A 19,875-nucleotide genomic window follows, 5' to 3' on the forward strand; every position below is an offset into this window, starting at 1 on the left:
TCTTACGTTATCACACAAAGCAATGGGTTTGATGATGACATTCTGACACATGCTTGCCGTAATCGTCCCCTCCCCCTCATTCCTCCTGCTCTTGCTTGCTAGCCCCCACCCCAGGAAAATACATAAAACTGGGGAGTTCCCTTATTTTAAAATTTTAAAAGTATGTGTTGCTTTTTCAGTTAGAAAAAAAAAGAAACTTTACAAGGGGAAGATTGGATATTCTGGTAAGATTTTTCAATCCATGAATCCATTAGCTAATTAGAGTGAAGCAGCCACTGACTAATTGTGTGTGGTATCTGATACATGAGAGTCTCCTTTCCCCTTGAGGAAGAAAAGATGCCTCCCACAGGAGCCACGGATGAAAGTGAGCAGTTGTTCAAAGTTCAGCTTCCTCCGTGTCTTCAGTTTTCCATTTTTACTGAGACTCAATCTGTTCAGTAAGAACCAGTGACATAATCAGGAAGCAAGCCCCCACCCCACTCTCCCCGCAAACAATCAATACTCTCTCTCAGGAACATGCCCCCCTCCCACCCCGCTCCATACTGCCAGGCCTGGTTCGTCTTTCCTGAGAATTTACCAAAGCTCCACTGTTTCACGACAATGGTGTCCACAGGAGCACAGGGGCATGGAGGCCATAATTGTGGGTCTCTAGAGATGGTTGATATTCATTTTTCTTGGGGGCAGGGGATGTAGTGGAGACAGAGTCTCACGTAGCCCAGGCTAGCTCTGAATTTGCTATGTGACTGAAGATGGCCTTGAAAGTATGATCCCACTGCCTTCACTTTCTGAGTGCTGGGATCACAGACAGGCATCACCTCGCCTAATTTACATGGTACTGGGATGGAGCCCAGGGCTTCACGAAGGCTCTGCCAGCTGAGCTACATCTCAGCCTGGTTAGCATCTTCTGGGTTTTCTCACAGCACTCACAGTGTTACTATTGGGGTTGTCTACTCCGGCTTGAACATGACTAAAGAGACATTAATGTGCTAGAAGGTTAAACTGAGACCCATGGAAAACCATAGAGGCCACCTGCGCAAAAACTCTGACCCAGAGTCACCTTTCGCCTTTATTCCAGGTGCAGAACCCAGGCTGCAGTTTAGGTTGTTACCGAAAATGCCTGCATTTCAACAGAGTTACGGTTCAAAATTCCTTATGCCTTGCAAGAGCCCCTGATTACCCAGTTTCCTATTTTCAGTAGATTTATAAAAGCGTCATCCATGTTGTGGTGCTCCATGGCCAGGAAGACGGTGTTGATTATGATACAGATGGTGACGGCCAGCTCAGTAAAGGGGTCTGTCATCACGGTCCGAAGGGCCTTCTTCAGACACAGCCACTGGGGGCTGCAGTCCCACACCAGGTACTTGGATGCCAAGTTTTTCCCACATGGGAGGCAAGGCTCCTGGGATTTTTCTTGTTCTGGAAGAGAATTGGAAGGATGGGTAAGGCGTTTGCTCCCACCCAGCCTGGCCACTCTCTGCCGGCGTGTGCCCCCTCCTCTGTCTTCCCCAGGGTGTTTGTCACGTGGCCTGTCATCAGGGCACTTGAGTAGAAAAGGTTTTTCTGCAGAACACACAGCACAGAGGAGACGATCTCTGCACACAGCTAGCATGCTCAAAGCCAAGTGAGTCAGAAACAGATGCAGAGGCCTACTCAGATTCGCTACGAACTCGCCCTCCAGAGAGACAAGGTAGCATAGGTACAGGTTTCTTAAGAGAGGACGTGGTGGTGGCTGTAACTGCACAAGGGGTGGCCAGAGCTTAGGAGAAGAAAAGGTGGGTTAAGCGTAGGGACAATTGAAGGTACGACTGTTAATGTCCATTGTCAGTTTGGCAGGATCTAGAAATACCAAGGGGATGAACCTCTGAGCATGTCTGAGTGGAAATTCCCTGCATTAATGGAGGTGGGAAGACCTATCTTAGATGAGGAAGGCTCCATTTCATGGTCGGAGGCTTGGATTAAACAAAAACAAAACAAAAACAAAACAAAAACAAAAAAAATCAAGAACACTGGCAATTCTCTCTCTCCCTCCCTCTCTCTCTCTCTTTCTCCCTCCCTCCCCTCTCTCTCTCCCTCCCTCCCTCCCTCCCCTCTCTCTTCTCCCTCCCTCCCCCCCCCTCTCTGTCTCCCTCCCTCCCTCCCTCCCTCCCCCCTCCCTCTCCTTGACTACAATCACAAGATAACCAGTTGCCTCTCATTCCTGCCTCCATCCCCCTACCCCATCACCATGGAGGGCTTCAAACTGTGGTCCCAAATAAACCTTCCTCCCTTTCTTCCTTGGGTGGCCTTTGTTAGCTTATTTTGTTGCCAAAATGAAAAAAAAAAAAAAAGCAAAAATTCAGGTATTCATCAGTTACTTAAGCTCAGGCCCTTAGGCCCTGCACCCCTGATCTGCTGGGATCGTTTCAGGGACTCATAAAGGCCAAATAAAGTTACATCATAACTCAGAAATGACCAAGGGTCCAAACCCTCCCAGTCTTTCATGGACTCCAGCATCTATCCTTTACCTGTGGCTCCACTGCTGGCTGTTAATCACAGGGTCTCTTTGGCCCCCACCAGACTCATGGCTCTAACTTTGAGAACAATTACAATTACCACCTCTCTTTTCTTTTCTTTTCTTTTCTTTTCTCTTCTCTTCTCTTCTTTTTCTTTCTTTCTTTCTTTCTTTTTTTTTTCCTGACCGTTGTCATTGAGATCTGAGGCTGCTCAGCCTGCTGTGAGGCGTCTATGCCATCTATCCCACTCGGGGCCCCACCCAGGGACCCACTCGGGCGAGCCACTTTGCTGCATGCTCCTGAACACTGGGAGTCTCTCTTTGCCGTATGGCACAGTGGGTAGGTTCCCAAGAAACCTCTTGGGAGGGGGGAGGAGGCTTCTGGAGGGACGTAAAGAACTCACAAAGGCCCAGGCTTTGCCTCCAGTGGGGAGCTTACCCTGCATGGTGATGGTCAGGATGCTGACGGCACTCAGCGCCCTCTGCCTGTGGAAGTGATCCATGTGCTCGTCAAAGAGGTCCACCGGCAAGTTCTGGGACAGTCGTTTGGTTTGCTCAAGCAGTTGAGGCTGTAAGAGAAAGAGTAGTGAGCCTTCTTCTCAAGGCAGGATCTGACACTCCCAAAATTTCATAACGATGCCAAATGAAGATGCTGAGCGTTTGTACGGAGCGGCTCACTGTGTCTTCACAGCACGTTAGATGCGCAGTTTTCTTTGTCCATGTGTAACAAGCTAGAGAAGGGAAATTGAGCCGGGCGGGCGTTGGTGGTTCACGCCTTTGATCCCAGCACTAGGGAGGCAGAGGCAGGCGGATCTCTGTGAGTTTGAAGCCAGCCTGGTCTACAGAGTGAGTTCCAAGACAGGTTCCAAAGCAATACAGGGAAACTCTTGTCTCGGAACCGCCCCCTCCCCCCCAAAAAAAGAAAGAAAGAAAAGGGATTTGGTCATTCGCTGTCCTTATACTCCTGCATTTCTGGAGTCTGGCCTTACATTTTATGCTTCAGTCACTTCCAACAAAGAGAAAACAAAATACTTTTTACCTTAATGATAAGAATGATTTTTAAGGATTAATAAGATACTAGCATATTTTTAAATAATTTGGGGGTGGTTCGAGACAGGGTTTCTCTGTGGCTTTGGAGGCTGTCCTGGAACTAGCTCTTGTAGACCAGGCTGGTCTTGAACTCACAGAGATTCACTTGCCTGTGCCTCCCGAGTGCTGGGATTAAAGGCGTGCGCCACCACCACCCACCCAGCTTTAAATAATTTTTGCTATCAAGCATCAACCATATCTTAACTCTGTATCACAAGGTCCACTCAGTATCTTTGCTGGGATGTCCCATTGGTCCTCAGTGCTTATATGTCTATCTTTGCCACCCTTAAAGTATGTCCTTTCTTGTCCCAACAAGTCATCAACTCAATAAGCCACAAGCATGGAGCCCACCCCTGTTCAACTCATTCACCAGGCATCACCTTCTGCAGGTCAGCTCTCTTCATCCTTGATTTCAGCTATTTCCTATGAATTCAAACCCTCCCTCCCAGAAGAAGGAGGGAGGCTCCTCAGACTCAGCAAGCTAAGGAAACCCCCAAGATTCAAGAGCTTTGGAAAATTCAAAGATCCACCAGGCCAAGTCATGAGGTTTTAAAATGTCTCATGTAGTTTGCAAGTGCGTGTGTCACAGCACACGAGAGAGGTCAGAGGACAGCTTGAGGAGATTGGTTCTCTCTTTCTATCCCACCATAGGGGTCTGGAGGGTTAAATTTGGGTCATGGGGCTTAGGAGCCATCTTCCTGACCTGATCTGTTTCGGTGAGATTGTAAAAGTCAAAGACAGTTGCTGGAAAAAGTGGAGTCTGTCTGACTGGACACAGTTGTGCATAGATTTCTGGGGATAGAACTTTTGTGAGTTATCACCCACGCTGAGGAGGGCTTTTCAATGATACAGTTATCTTTTAGCCCCCCACTGTGCCTATAAGAAACCCCAATAAAATCATTGGCTCACCAAGCTAGGCTTGGGTGCAATTCTTTCTTGGGTCTTGTCACTGATGCCCTACCCGGGTGAGATGTTTTATTCTCCCCAGGAAAAGTTACACACTGCTCTAGCCCTCATGTAAGCTGCTGCCATCTCTTGCTTGGTGTTACTGTGGCAACGTCTTAATTGGTTTCCTCTAGGCTCTTCCAATCCCCTCTCTTCAATGTGTTTAGCTTGTTGAAAAAGAAATTTCAGCTTCAGACCATGAGCTTTAAATCATTATAACTAGGCTCAAGCAAGCATACCTTCATTAATCAAAATAGCAGCCATTACAATCAACGTGTTTTTGCCAACAAGAACTAAGTTTGTTTATCCAAATAGCATACAAATCCCCACTTTGGGGTTCCATGGACTCTCAGAAAGCCTCTCTGCATCCTGCTGGCTGTGGAAGCTTGTTCCCTGCAAAAAGTTGCCAAGATGCTTAAGACACGACGGAAGGTTAGTGAGATCAGGTGAATGTGGCAGATGAGACAAAACTTTGATGCCCTATTCCTTTCGTTTGTAAAGGGTTGGTTGTCATGTGTGTTCAGGCATTGTGGAAAAGAACTAACTGGCCCCTTGTTGGCCCATGCCAGCTACAGGTGGTGCAGTTTTGAGGGCACATTCTCTAATGAGTACATGCCTCACATGTAATGATGGCACTTCAGGAAACCAGACTGGTGGCAGACTGCCAAAGAGTGCCTAGGACCTTTGTCTGGAGCAGGCGTGGCTGTTGAAAGTGATCTGTCATAACCGGGCATCACTGGTTGTTGTATGAGATCTGCTGGTCCTCAGATGTCACAATCCAGTAGAGAAAGGGTCTGTTGTTGTGTAACATGAGTTCAAAACATGGTTTTTAGATTTTGGTCAGCTCTTGAGGCAACTGCTGTTGAGTTTTCTCAGCTCTCCAATGTGCTTCAAATGTCAAATGGCTTTAAATGATCCATGTTGAGCCCATTGACAACTTCTCCTCAAGTTGGAAGAAGATGGGACAATCAGTCACTGTCAACTCCAACAGCTGGCCTCTAGCCCTTCATCTTCAAGCCTCTTGTCTCCTTTGCAGGACTTATTGGGCCACCACACTACACTGTATATTCACTAGGAGTTGCTGGGCCAGTCCCTGACGTCATGAGTCGGCTCTGCTGCCTTGTGGCCTGATGGGGAATGTACTGTGTATGTTTATCTTATTGATTGTTAAATAAAATACTGTTTGGCCAATGAGATAGCAAGTTAGACCAGTCTAGGAGTCAAAGAGGATTCTGGGAAATGTAGTAGAGAAGTGGTGATCCAGGTAGGAAGTGACATAGCAAGGAGACTCATATTTAAGTAAGGAGAAACAGGAAGTGGCACTTTTTCCCGTTCGCCTCCTCCAGCGGCAGGATGTGAGCCACCCGCAAGGAGGGACGCCAATAAGGCATCCGACAAGATAAGTCTTATAACATATATAGATTTATGATAATTGAGACAGAGCTAGCAGATGAGAAATCCTAGTCATTGGCCAAGCAGCTTTGAACCTAATACAAGTTTCTGTGTATTCATTTGGGCCTAACTCAAGCAGGTGGCTGGTGTAAAGCTCACAAGTGGCAGTGGGGCTCAGGCGGCTTTGGGCAGAAAGATTTATCGTAACAGTGGTCCATTTTTTAAATCAAGTAAGAAAAACCACTAGAGTTTTCATTTTATCTCACTTTGTTTCCAAAGTACAAGGCAGGGATTCTCAGCCTGTGGGTGGCAACCCCTTTGAGAGTTGAGTGACCCTTTCACAGAGGTCGCCTAAGACCATTGGAAAAATACAGATATTTATATTACAACTGATAACAGTAGTAAAATCACAGTTCCAAAGTGTCAACAAAAACAATTTTATGGCCAGGTGTTGGTGGCACACGCCTTTAATCCCAGCACTCGGGAGGCAGAGGCAGGCGGATCTCTGTGAGTTTGGGGCCAGCCTGGTCTCCAGAGCGAGCGCCAGGATGGGTTCCAAAGATACACAGAGAAACCCTGTCTCAAAAAAAAAAAAAAAAGAAAAGAAAAAAGAAAACAATTTTATGGATGGAGGTCACCACAACATGAAGAGCTATGTTAAAGGGGTCACAGCATTAGGAATGCTGGAAATCACTTATAGATAAGGTAATAAATCATTAGCAAGAAAACACAAAGCGGGAAATGAGTATTAAAATGATATATAACAAATCTTTGCTTGTTAATATTATATTTCAATAGCATGCAGTGAATTTCAACAATGCAAAATCACGGTCAGTTTTGTATCAACCTACACCCAAGTTTTCAAAAACATCCATCTCCAGCTGGGCCTGGTAGGTCACGCCTTTAATCCCAGGACTCAGCAGACAGATAAATCGGTCTCCGTAAATTTGAGACCAGACTGGTCTACACAGGAAGCTCCAGGACAGCCAAGGCTAATTACTGAGACCTCATCTAAAAAAAAAAAAAACTTCTCCCTGAGTGTATTAGCACACGCCTTTAATCCCAGAACTTGGGAGGCAGAGGCAGAGGCAATCTCTGTGAATTTGAAGTCAGCCTGGTCTACAGAGTGAGTTCCAGAACAGCCAGAGCTACATAGTGAGACTCTGTCTCAAAAACCAAATAAAAACAAAAAACACACATCTCATTCTCTTGCTTAAAACTCTTCACAGATTCCTGGTTGCCCTCAGCATGAAGACTGAATGAATTCCTCAGCTTGGCTTTGAAGACCTTTTGTGACTGCCCCATTTTACCAATCCAGACTCTCACCATTGTCCCCTAGACACACACACACATTCACACACACACACACACACACACACACACACACACACACACACATAAATGCACACATACATGCATGCACACACACATACATGCACACACACACATGCACACACACATACATGCACACACACACACATACACACACACATACATGCACACACATACATGCACACACATACATGCATACACACATACATGCATACACACATACATGCATACACACATACATGCACACACATACATGCATACACACATACATGCACAGGCATACAAATAATTAAGTGCACACACACACATGTTCACACACACACACACACACACACACACACACACACACACACACGCACGCACATGTTTTTAAATGGGCTGTGTTCTGCTCCTTTGCTTCCAGGCCTTGGCACACATTCCCTGCTCCACTGGTAACGCCTGCTCTTCCTTTTGCCTGGTGAATCCCACTTGGCTCAGACACCGCTCTCCTGGGAATCTTTCCTGATTCCCTTCCAGTTCTCTGCTCTTCCTTCAGCTCCAGTCACTTCTGGGATGGTTCGCACCAAACAGATGCTCTTGGTTCCCTATACATATGCCCTAGGGCCTCACCTCTTCCTCTTGTTACCCAAGCCCCTCTGTCCCATTTCACAGCAAGTCAAACACACAACACTTGTGATCCCCAGTCCCTAGCAACTGTAACCAATGACGGACCAAAATTAATGCATCTATATATAGATACAGAAATAAAATAGAGACAGCTACAGATGGACAGACAGATATGCTCTAACACCATAGCTCCATGGGGTTCAACCTCCCAGGACCCTGGGTGGCAGCAGGCTAACAACGTGCTTCACTGGACTCCTTCCCTCCGCGCATAGCGCACTCTGCTCCCCCTCCCGCGCATAGCGCACTCTGCTCCCCCTCCCGTGCATAGCGCACTCTGCTCCTCTCCGCCAGGGACACTCTACCTACACTCTAAGGCCTTTGGCTTTGCTTCAGAGGGAGTCAAGAGCCACGACACCCTTTCCAAATTGTCTGTGCCAAAGGACACACCCTTAGCCTGTCTGTAACTAATCTAAAGAGTTCCACTTGGGAGACGGAAGACCAGGCTCATTTGTTCAGCTCTTGGTCCTGATCTGGCCACTGCCAGCCTAAATTGAGAACTTTGAGTTTTAATGTCTAAACTGATTTAGGTGATAAAATGGAATGAGGATGATCCGAGGCCCCTCCTCTGGTATAACTCCAGCTCATCTTAACCCTTCTCATCCCAGCCACTCAACTCTCACTACACCAGAGCCTGAACACCAAACATTTCTACTGGGTCTCTGAACCTGTTCTTGTGACTGAGAGGCCAAGTCTTTCTGTTCACGGAACTCCTTTGTCTTATGTCTATGATCGGCCTTTCTTTCTGCCCCACCAAGCCTGGATGCCTTTGCTTGTATTTGCAGTTTTCAGTTAGATGGCCTCTAGGTTGCAAGTACTTATGTCACTGGCAACTTGTTATCTTCATAAGAGAAAATAATACTTGTTTAGTTTCTCAGGTTGTCCGCCTCCATCTGCAGACTCACAAAGTAGTTACGGATGTGTATGTCACTGGGCTCAGTCTCGAATTCAAATGTCTTTTGAGCATAGATAATATTAGAAAGTTGTCACGTGCTTTACCTCACTGTAAATCTTAATTTGCTACAGCATCCCATGTATATAACTTCAACTCTTGTTTAGAAAAATAAGAGGAAACATTAAATAGGTTTGAGAAAAAAGTTCAAGTGGATGTAAATTATAAGATTATGTTTTTAGTTTAAAGGTAAGGGTAAATATTTTAAGTACAGGTAGTTTTGTTTGTTTTTTGTTTGTTGAGACAGGGTTCTTCTTTATAGCTCTGGAACTTTCTCTGTAGGCCAGGCTGGCCTCTAACTCACAGAGATCTGCCTGCCTCTGCCTCCTGAGTGCTGGAATTAAAGGCCTGCGCCACCACTACCAACCTAAGGATAAACTTTTTGATGATGGCTTTTGCCCTAAGAATAAAAAAATGCTAGATGAAGACAAAGCCACAAAAGCCAAAGCCAAGTCATAGATGGTCTGAATAATACAAGGTTTACAGAAAATAAGACTTAAGAATAACATGTGTTTGGTGGTTAAGTTTATAAATCCCTAAGGTTATAGTGGTCTATTCGTACAAACAAAAATTGACTTAAAGATGCATGCCTACCCACTTATGTCTTTGCTAACTTTGTTAATTTTTAGCCATTTGAGGAAACTGAGTCCTATAAAAGACTGTAAAGGAAAAGAACACTATAAAGGGTCGGGAAAATGAAGTCCCCAGTCTCTCTGTGGGCTGTGTCTATGGCTTAAAATTTATTTTGATGCTAAAAGATCTTCAAGTCAAAATTGCAATTTTTAAAACTCAAAATCTCAACAGGGATAAAATTATAAAATTCTAATCTTATAAAAGCTGCTAACTTACTGTAAATTGTCAGACACAGCTACAACATAAAAGCCAATCATCTGTTACCTCATAAGGTCCAGTCAGTTGTGCAACTGCATTTAACCTCACTAACAAAAAATTACAATAATCTTAATGTAAAATGTTTTCCTCATTAACTTTGTTTCTTAAACTTCCTTCCAAAGTCGTACAGTTACGACCTCCTGACGCATGTCCTGGATCTGTGGCATCAGCTACGTTTTGTCGTGGCCCCTGATTGAACCCTCCTCTGAGGCTCTCTGGCTGATGTCTGTCCCTTCTGCACCCCCACTTTGTCAGTGTGAAGCAGCTAAGAAGAGGCCAGTGCCCCCAACCCACTTGGGGCAGTTCGAGTGATCTCTGAGAGGGGTCTAATAGGACGTGGGCATCCAACTGATCCCTCTTTGTGTCACTCTGGACCTTGTTTGCAGGACTAGAAGTAAACAGCTGGGCTGAAGCCCTGTTTGCATCAGCTAACCTCTGACTCATAGGCCTTATCCTTCAGGATTAGCGGGACTCTGGCTGCTGTGGTCTGCAAGGCTAGATCTGGCTGCTGCTAAGGATGGAATCTGTGCCCTCCTCTGTAGCGGCCTCATCAGTGAACTTGTAGTTCACACAAGTGTAGTGGCCACACCCTTTGGGCGTGGTTTCGGGTGCAGATGTGACCCCTTTGAGGTAGAGGAGCTGAGGGTGTGCTCTCTTGAAGAGCATCTGAAGGGCAGAGACCACATCTTCTGGAGCGGGGAGGCCTCAGCGGTTATTTACTGTTATCTGTGTAAGCTCTTCCCCAATAAAACCCCTATTATCATTTATCTTGGGTCTGGTGAACTCATTTAAACCCTGCCTTCATTCCTCCGTGAACAATGCTGCTTCTTCTGCACCAACAAATCGTAACTGGTTCCAGATGCAGCACAAGGACCAGACAGAAACTCGGCCACAGCCCCCTCCTGTGTGTGGGCTTCTGGGTTCCTCCCTCTCTGGGTGCTCCTTCAATAACTTCCCCTTTATTATCTCCACACTTATACTTTACGCTGTCTTTTAAATGTTTGCTCACTGAACTCCCCCCAGACCCAAACAAAATGCTCCACATAATGGCTCCCAGTGGCTCTCACCCTCCAACAGCTCCATTCCTTCCTGATACACCTGGAAAAGACCTTTTAGATGCTGTGGAGGAAATCTGGCTGCAGGGACCATTCTCCCTGTTACCCCAGGCCAGACACAGACGGTCCTGTTTTCTCCTGCTCCTTCCCTTGGATGCTCTGTAGCTCCCTGCTTCCGCTGGCTCACTCTGGTGCAGCAGTCCAGCGGTGGTCACCTGAACCTACTCTATACCCACTTGGTCTCACCAGCTCACTCTGTCTCCTCTGCCTCTACCCATCCTCTCTCTCCACCTTCCTAGGCAATCTCGGTTTTTCTCTGTAACTTCGTCCCCAGATGGTGGTCCTATTTTTGGAAGGTTATGGTCCCTCTGGAACAGGGTGCCATTGACACAGGCCACTGAGGGCTTTGAAGGTCACATCTCCTGTTCCAGTTTAGCTCTCTGCTTCTTGGTCATTTGCCACAACGTAACCATTCTGCCTCATCCTCCTGCTAACACAGTCTGAGAGCTGCCCTTGAAGCCAGGCCTTCCCCACCAGGTGGGAATGAATGCCCAAAAACTGTGGCCCAAAATAAATCCTTTGTTCCTGAGTTTTCTCCATTGGGAGTCTTGCCACAGTGACAGAGAACATGACTCTCACACACAGATATTTATAAACGTGTCCTGGGATCACGGCACAGATGAAGGAGGGTGTGGGCAAGTGCACGATAGAGAAACGGTGAGCAAATGCAGAGGAGTTCCTTCGTTGGATGGCCAGCAGGTCCACGGCCCTGAACACATAATAGAACTTCAGATCCTGGGGAGGAGACTTACGTTTTTAGAGGAATCATCTTCCAAATCTGAGGCTGAGGCCGGATCCTTCTTAGACTTTCTCGTAAAGAAGGACTTTCTTGTACTACCAAAAAACTTCCTCTTCTTTGGAGAAAAGGACGATGCTTGAAGGGAATTAAGCGAACTTCTGTCGATTCCCATGGCAACCAGAGCCTTTGAAAGAGAACAGAAGCAATTAATGAACAGATTATTCCTCCCTGTGGACATGCCAATGACCTCAGCCTCAGCGAGCTATTCTCTCTCCCCTCATAGTGGACCCTTCAGATCGCTCTTTGCCTCATTTGAATGTGTTAGCTGGGCTGTTGTTCATCCAGGGAGCGGCTTGGTTTTGCACAGGCCTCACAGTGTCAAAGGTAGGGTTAACTTTTGCACATTTCCCAGCGACTAACCCTAGACTGTGCTAGGGATGATACGTATTTATACCTGGGGACACCAAGGGCTTACCGCAGGCTTCCATCAGACAAATCTTGTTACGCAGAAGATAACACAGAATGTAAAAATACGGCTCCTACCCTGAAAAACTTGGAGTTGGAATAGAGAATGTAGGATGCCAGGATACCTCTTGGGGTGGCCTGCAACAGTGAGGGGATTCCAGGAAGGGAAGAACAAGCCTGCCTCTGTAGTAGAGCCCCAGCCCTCCACCAGGCAAAGTTCTGAAGAAAAATGCCTTCAGATTCACATAAGATAGTTTACAACAGAGCCTGAATTTACACATAAATAAGTTACATTCTGTAGCTGGTAATTTAGTGCAAGTTCAAGATGGTACAGGCTTCTGGGATTCAAAAAGCATTGAAACCACATTCTCAAGAATCCTGTGTCCACAACCCCAGAGAGCCTAGGTAACAAAGAGGACCCTAAGAGAGACACACATGGATGCTCCTACGAAGGGGAAAAAGACAAGAGCTCCTGAGTAAATTGGGAGCATGGGGGCAGTGAGGAGGGTGGGAGGGGAGAAGGGAAGAGGGAAGGGGGTGGGGGGAAATGCATAACTCAAGAACAACAACAAAAAAGAATACTGTGCGCAGACCAGATTGCTAACAGCAACAGAGCCAACCTACAAGGGCTCAAATTCTCAGTAAAACACGGGAAACCAAAGACTGACCTCCCCGAAAGAGGCAGCCTTCAGCCTCCATCGCCTGCCTCTGGGTCCCCTGAGGCCCCTGAAGCAGTTCTGCTGTCTAAGCCCCACCTCTTTCTCCTCCCTTAAGAGCTGCTGTGCTTCCCGAAACATCTTTTCCTTGGCCTCTGTCTCTGCGGCTACATTCCTGTTCTGTTCTTCATACGCCATGGTAACGACAGCCAGGGTTAAGTTGAGCAGGTAGAAAGAGCCCAGGAAGATGACCACCACGAAGAAGAAGACAAAGTAGATTCCAGAAGTCCGGAGGATCTGTGTGGGCCAGAACACAGCTCTTATCTATTGGATCTCCCATAGTCCTGCAGTCTAACACGGCCTCAGATACTCAGGCCTCCAGCAGGAGTGTCCAGCCAGTGGCCCGGGACAGTGCTGAGTGCAGCCTAACAGACAAATGGCGAACTTACTAAAATATGAACTATTTTACAGTATCTTAAGTGAGAAATTTGTGGATGGCAAAGTGCTGTTGCAACACCATGCAAAAGAAATAACTTGTGGTCTTGCCACACGCAAACACGGTGTGGCCCCTGATAATTCCTCTCCGTCCATTGTGACTCGGAGAAGCCAAAGGTTGAACACCCCTTCCAGCCTCCATGGTGAGTTCAGGCTGTCCACATAGAGAGAGTATTGCTAAGGGCAGAAGCATAGGCAGGGGTAGAAACAGATCTGTTTGTTCTCTTCTTTCAAACACCCTGTTCCATTGTCTTGGAGGTTTTTTGGGTTTGGGGTTGGGGGGTGTTGTTTGTTTGTTTGTTTGTTTGTTTTATTTTTCAAGACAGGGTTTCTCTGTGTAGCTTTGTAGACTGATCTGGCCTCGAACTCACAGAGATCTGCCTGCCTCTGTCTCCCAAGTGCTGGGATCAAAGGTGTGCGCCACCAATGTCCAGCTTGTCTTGGAGTTTATAACAGTCTCTGGAACAGAAGTCAGCTGTTCTGCCATGCTAGATAAGGAACAGATGGGAGCTGGAGGGCAGGTGTTAAATACGAGATAAGTGGGTTGGTAATGCAGGGAAGAGGTCAGGATGGTGAGGTGAGGGAGAAAGAGAGAATAAACAGGAACCTGTCGATAAAGCTTCTCCCAGGAGTCCTGAGTCATAACCCGGAACATGGCAAGAAAAGACCAGCCAAAGTTGTCAAAGTTCGTGTAGTTATAGTCTGGGTTGAACGAGGTTTTATTGCATGTAGAGCCTTCGGGACAGCGGCTGGACGTTGGAAACAAAGGAATTGAGAACAGGTTATATTTCCCCCAGCCCATCTTTCCTGCTTCAGAGGGCCTTGGGCTTCTCTCAAGAAAACGTAGAGAAAGGGTGGCCACCCCACCCCTCCCCCACATGCTGAGTTTCCCTGGTGTCCCCTGAAGCCTCCCGTTGACCCTTCCAATGGATCGATGAAGAAACCCTATTAGCCAGGTTTTCCTTGAAAGATTAAGTGCAGATACAAGGCACACCATTGATACAAAAGCCCAAATCATGGGGGCTGTGGGTACCAGTACAGGGTGGAACCTGTCAACCTCCACCATGGAAACAGGAGGAGCTCAAGAGGCCCCACCCTCTCCATGAGAGACTTTGACAGTTAGTGGTGGCTGGAGAAGGTAGTGCATGCCTTTCCTCAGTAGTGTCACCACTGGTAAGCTGTCAGCAATAAATAATCTCTCACCTGTGTGTGTGCAAGCAACCCTAATTCAACTGGGTGGCCTGCACACATACATGTGCACACACACTCACACACGAGTGCACACACATGAGTGCACACATACATCACAAATGTAGGAGGACATACTGGAGACAAGACAGGTTTCAGCAGGGGAAGGAGTGGGGATAAGGAGGGCAATGGAGAAAAGAACTGAAATTCACTATACACACGTATGATTCAAACTGTCAAAGGATAAAAAGGTAAACTGAAGAACAAAAATGAAATTGGAGAAAAGAACAGAGAAGGAATGAACTTTGGGACAACGATAATTTACATAATTTAAAATAAAAATCTTGCAGCTTAAAAAAAAAGTATACAAAATGGTCATTAAGTCCTTCTGTCTGTCCCCTGGTCCCACTTAACCATGGGTGCCAGTTAACAATCAGCTTTAGAAGCTTCCAGGTTCTAAAGGGAGAGAAACACACATGCTTAATTGTTCATTCGTCCACACACACCTTTACAATAAGCCCGCCGGAGCGTGTCTCAACCACTCTCAAGCAGCTTTCTTGTGAGAAGGTATCACCTGCTTTCTTATGAATAAATATGATTTATTCTATGAACAAACAGGAGGTGTTTCCTTTTGTGTCTTACAGTTATCACTTATTTAACTTCTCAGTTACCTTTGCAATACTCACAGATCCATTCCATAAATTTGAAGTATCGTTGAATTTTCTATATATTTCCTGTGAGCTACCAATTCCACATAACTAGGGAGAAATCTGCTAGCAACACTTGCAAATAATTTGTTGTTGTTTTAGGGGGTTTTTGTTTGGTTTTGTTTTTCAAGACAGGGTTTCTCTGTGTATTGCTGGATGTCCTGGAACTCGCTCTATAGACCAGGCTGGTTTCAAACTCAAAGATCCGCCTGCCTCTGCCTCTGCCTCTGCCTCTCAAGTTCGGGAGTTAAAGGCGTGCGCCACCACTGCCCAGCTAGAAATAATTTCTATTTGAATAACACAAGTCTAAGCTTGTGTAAGCCAGGCAAGGCAGCACGTGCCCATAGTCCCAGCTATTTGGGAGGCTGAGGCAGGAGGATCCTAAGTTTGAGTGGCATATAATGAGACTTTGTCATGAAAAGCAAAAGTTAGGAGCCTGGACAGGAGTTAAGAGCACCGGCTGCTCTTCCAGAGAGACAAGCTTCTATGTCCGGCACCTCATGTCAGCACACAGCCACCTATAACTCCAGGCCCAGGGAATCCGAACCCCTCTTTTGGCCTCTGCAGACACTGCATGTACATGATACACAGACATACATGCATGCAAAACATGCACACACACATAGAAGTTAATTTAAAGTTTACTAATTTAAAACTAAAGTAAACAAATAAATAACCCAGAGCTGGAGAGACGGCTCAGCGGTTAAGAGCACTGGCTGCTCTTCCAGAGCACCCAGGTTCAATTCTCAGCACCCACATGGCAGCTAATGACTGTCTGCAACTCCAGTGCCAGGGGATCTGGCTCCCTCACACAGACATATATGCAGGTAAAACACCAATGCACATAAAATTTTTTAAAAAGTAAGTCAAAATAAAATAAAATAGCTGGGCATTGGTGGCGCACACCTTTAATCCCAGCACTTGGGAGGCAGAGGCAGGTGGATGTCTGTGAGTTCAAGGCCAGCTTGGTCTACAAGAGCTACTTCCAGGACAGGCTCCAAAGCCACAGAGAAACCCTGTCTCAACAAACAAAACAAACAAACAAACAAACAGAAAATAATATAAATAATAATATAATAATAATATAAATTAATTAATATAATATAAATAAATATAATATAAATAAATAATAATATAAATCCCTGCTTAGCCATAGGAAACTCATCCCTGGGAGCTCCCACCACTGCACTAGTCGTTACATGAAGACTATTTGCACATATTCCAAAAGGTCTTGGGGTGGCCGACACGGGAGGAACATAGCCTAGACCTCTTACCTGTTACCGAACCAGGTGCCACACATGATGAAGTCGTCACTATTTTTCTCCTTTACAAAGCAATCCTCTAAGAGAAGAAAGTCATAGGTTCCGATTAAAAGAGAAAAAAAGACCGACATAAAAAAGAATAGCAAATTTGTCAGACTCTTTTTCAAACAGCTAATTTTAATCCTCTGAAGTGATGGACAAGGCATTGAGAGGGGAATGGAGCCTTAGAAAGTGAGGGGGTGGAGAGGAAAGGAGGAAGGAAGGAGAACAAGAGGATGGGCCATCGCCATCACCACGTGACCACACGGAACATTCATCACCCCCCCTCCCCCCGTGGACCAGATGGCCAGCCCCACGGAAAAGCCAGACGTGACTCGGCCATGACCATGTGAAGAGAACCCAACTACATGAAGTTCAGGATCATCAAAGAGGAGTGTGTCTGACCTGACCTCGGGGCAGAGAAGGTAGGCACCGAAAAAGCATCCACATTGCAATAATAATAATAATAATAATACTTGAAGTGGGGAGGGGTCTTGTTCCCTTTGGCCAAACCCAGGAGTTCTGAACTCCCTCTGAAAACCATGCTGAGTCAAAGGACTGAGCTCTTACGTCAAAGGGAGCAGTCACTGCTCTTGTAGACCTGAGATTTCCCTTCCCCAGAGAAACTCAGAGAATGAAGGAATTCTCCACAAAGTGTGTGTGTGTGTGTGTGTGTGTGTGTGTGTGTGTGAAGTCCGGGGTGGATAGTCTCCCTTTGCTCCTAAGGATAGTGTAATCAGACGGTACAAATGGGGAGCAAGTCAACCAGGCACAAACCAAAGGGAACTCACTGTTGGATGTAGAGTTGGGGCCACAGTTGTCCTTAATACATCTCCGGTTCAGAGTTCCCATGAAGAGCTGCTGACCAACCAGGGCAAAGATGCTGAGGCAAAAGAGAGTGAGAACCATGACATCTACCAGCTTCTTCACAGAGCGCAGCAGGGCCCCAACAATAACCTTCAGACCTGAGGGGATGAGACAGTTGGGGAGAAACAACCTTCAGCCCCTGACCAGACATAGGCAAGGGTCAAGGAGGGATGAATGGAGGTCTGGGAGGCTGTGTGGTAAGAGACACACTGTCAGCATCGCCATACTTGATCTCAAATTGCATGACAGAGCCACAGTAACGAAGGCAGCCAGAGGAGGCACTGACACCAACCAGAAAGAATTCGGGACCTGGAAACACAGCCACACAGGTACAGCCACCCGATTTTTGACAAAGATGTTGAAGACAAACATCAGAAAAGGAATGTCTGCCTTTTCAATAAATGTTGCTGGGGAAGCTGGCGGTCCACTCACAGAACAAAACTGGATTTGTACTCGATGGGGGATGTCCTTCTGTATCTATGGGGGACGTCCTTCTGTATCTATGTTTCCCTTGTTGGCTCATGAATAAAACACTGATTGGCCAGTAGCCAGGCAGGAAGCATAGGCGGGGCTACCAGACAAGGAAAAGGCTTGGGAGAGGACACAGAGAGAAGCCTTGAGGGAGACGCCATGTAGCTACCGAGAAGATAGGACACTCCGGACATTCTCTGGTAAGATAAGGCCATGTAGAAATACATAGATTAATAGTTATGGGTTGAAAATTAAGAAAGAGCTAGCCAGTAGGAAGCCTGAGCCATCAGCCAAACAGTTTCTAATTAATATATGTGTCAGTGTGTTTATTTGGGGCTAAACAGCTTCGGATTAGAGACCTTATTTGCAAGACCCAAATCTCTAAACCTGCTAGAGAAAAATTCGGGAAATAATTCCTGATACAAGCGTAGGCAATGGCACTCAGGAAAAGATGCTGAAGGCTCTGTTCCAGGAACAGCAGCAAAGGAACAACCAGCCAAGTTTCGAGGCAGCTTACAGAATGGGAACAGACCTCTGCCAGCTGTACAGCTGCAGAAGAGTAGCATGGAGAAGCTACAAAGAACTCAAAAAATTAAGCACTGATAAAACCGTCCAGTGACTAAGTGGGCAAATGAACTAAACAAGAGATTTTAAATTAAGTGTATTTTCATTTTTCAAATCATACTTTAAAAATAGCGCTGTAATAGAATGATTTGATGACAGTTTTAAACAGAAGAAGAAATACAAAATTTTCATGTTATCAAGTCCCTTTTCTCAAAACAAATGTTTTTTTTTTTTAAAAAAAAAATCACTTTTTCTTAGCAGGTCACTGTGAGAAGCGCATTCAGAGACTGGCTGTGTCTGATTCCGATCTTGCTAATAGTCCAGGGAATTAAGAAGAAATCACAGTGCCTATAATTCCCACTTCAAAGCAGTAACACATGCTGGATTGTGTTGGTTGTGACTGGCTCCTGCTGCTTCAAAATCAAATGGCTGATCTGTGTATGGAAAAAACACTCAGTGTCCTGACACACTCATATCCCCTGAAGATAGTATTTTTCTCTCAGGGAGCGTTCTACTTGCATTCCCCATGGCTGAGGACACTGAGTGTTTTGGTTTTTGGTTTTTGGAGACAGGGTTTCTCTGTGTAGCCCCGGCTGTCCTGGAACTCAAGAGATCCTTCTGTCTCTGCCTCTCAAGTGTTGGGATTAAAGGCGTGCGCCACCACTGCCCAGCCCAGCTAGGGTGAAGAGAAGGAAATCTGGAGGGAGAGACTGGGTGGTGGAAAAGAAGAACTGGGAGGGGAGAAGGAAGGGAGGGAGAAAGGGAGGGAGGAGGACGGGGAGGAATGAAGAGAGGGGCTGATGAGAACGTGTGGAAGAAGAAGAGATCCTTGTCCATTGCTGGTGGGAATATCAATTTAATGCAGACACTATGAAAATCAACACAGAGGACCCTCAAAACCTAAACGGAGGACCACCATGCAACCTTGCTATATCACTCCTAGGTGTATGATTACCCAAAGTCAACATGCAGCAGAGACGTCTGTTGGTGTGGTGTCCTTCATAACAGCAAAACCAGAGAGGTGGCTGTGAACCCACCCAGTGGAAAAGCAGCAAGGGCTCCCAAGTGCGGACCCATCTCTCCAGACCCCCATTTGGAAATGTCTTAATGTCAGAGAACATTTTAGCTAAGAGTCAGTACTGGAAGTGTCTTACCTGAGACCACAGAAATTGCTTTCAGAGCTCTGAACACTCGGAAGGTACGAAGAGCTGAAAGATTGACTTTGGTACCTGGGAAACACGTTGCGACCCTAGGAGACAGAAGACAGGGAGAGCCCAGGTTGCTGGGTACCACTGCTGGGTCATACATTCCAGGAAGGCCAGAGATTGGTGGCGGTGTCTTCTTCAATCTCTGTCCACCTGAATTTTTGAAACAGGGCCTCTCACTGAGCCCAGGTCTTACCAGTCAGGCTGGACTAGCTGATGGGCATGCCCCGGGGATCATTCTCTGGGAGAATGTGTGACTCTGGGAAAATCAGTCTCACAGAGCTGGTGTTGCACACACATGCTGCCACAAACAACTGCTTTCTTGTGGGGGCCTGGAATCAGTCTTT

General features: G+C 46.3%; 1 protein-coding gene across 1 annotated transcript in view; it reads right to left on the bottom strand.

Moving 5' to 3' along the window:
• Positions 1 to 19,875, bottom strand: part of Scn11a (sodium voltage-gated channel alpha subunit 11) — a 67,043-nt gene that overhangs the window by 36,813 nt on the left and 10,355 nt on the right. The window contains exons 5-12 of the mRNA XM_027415551.2: positions 19,478 to 19,572; positions 17,213 to 17,386; positions 16,395 to 16,461; positions 13,833 to 13,974; positions 12,830 to 13,027; positions 11,623 to 11,793; positions 2,931 to 3,060; positions 1,178 to 1,416 (exon numbers count right to left, since the gene is read on the bottom strand). Coding sequence (XP_027271352.1) covers positions 1,178 to 1,416; positions 2,931 to 3,060; positions 11,623 to 11,793; positions 12,830 to 13,027; positions 13,833 to 13,974; positions 16,395 to 16,461; positions 17,213 to 17,386; positions 19,478 to 19,572 — 1,216 coding nt within the window. The remainder of the gene's footprint in view (positions 1 to 1,177; positions 1,417 to 2,930; positions 3,061 to 11,622; positions 11,794 to 12,829; positions 13,028 to 13,832; positions 13,975 to 16,394; positions 16,462 to 17,212; positions 17,387 to 19,477; positions 19,573 to 19,875) is intronic.

This window comes from Cricetulus griseus, chromosome 4 (assembly GCF_003668045.3).
Source record: "Cricetulus griseus strain 17A/GY chromosome 4, alternate assembly CriGri-PICRH-1.0, whole genome shotgun sequence".
Taxonomy (NCBI): domain Eukaryota; kingdom Metazoa; phylum Chordata; class Mammalia; order Rodentia; family Cricetidae; genus Cricetulus; species Cricetulus griseus.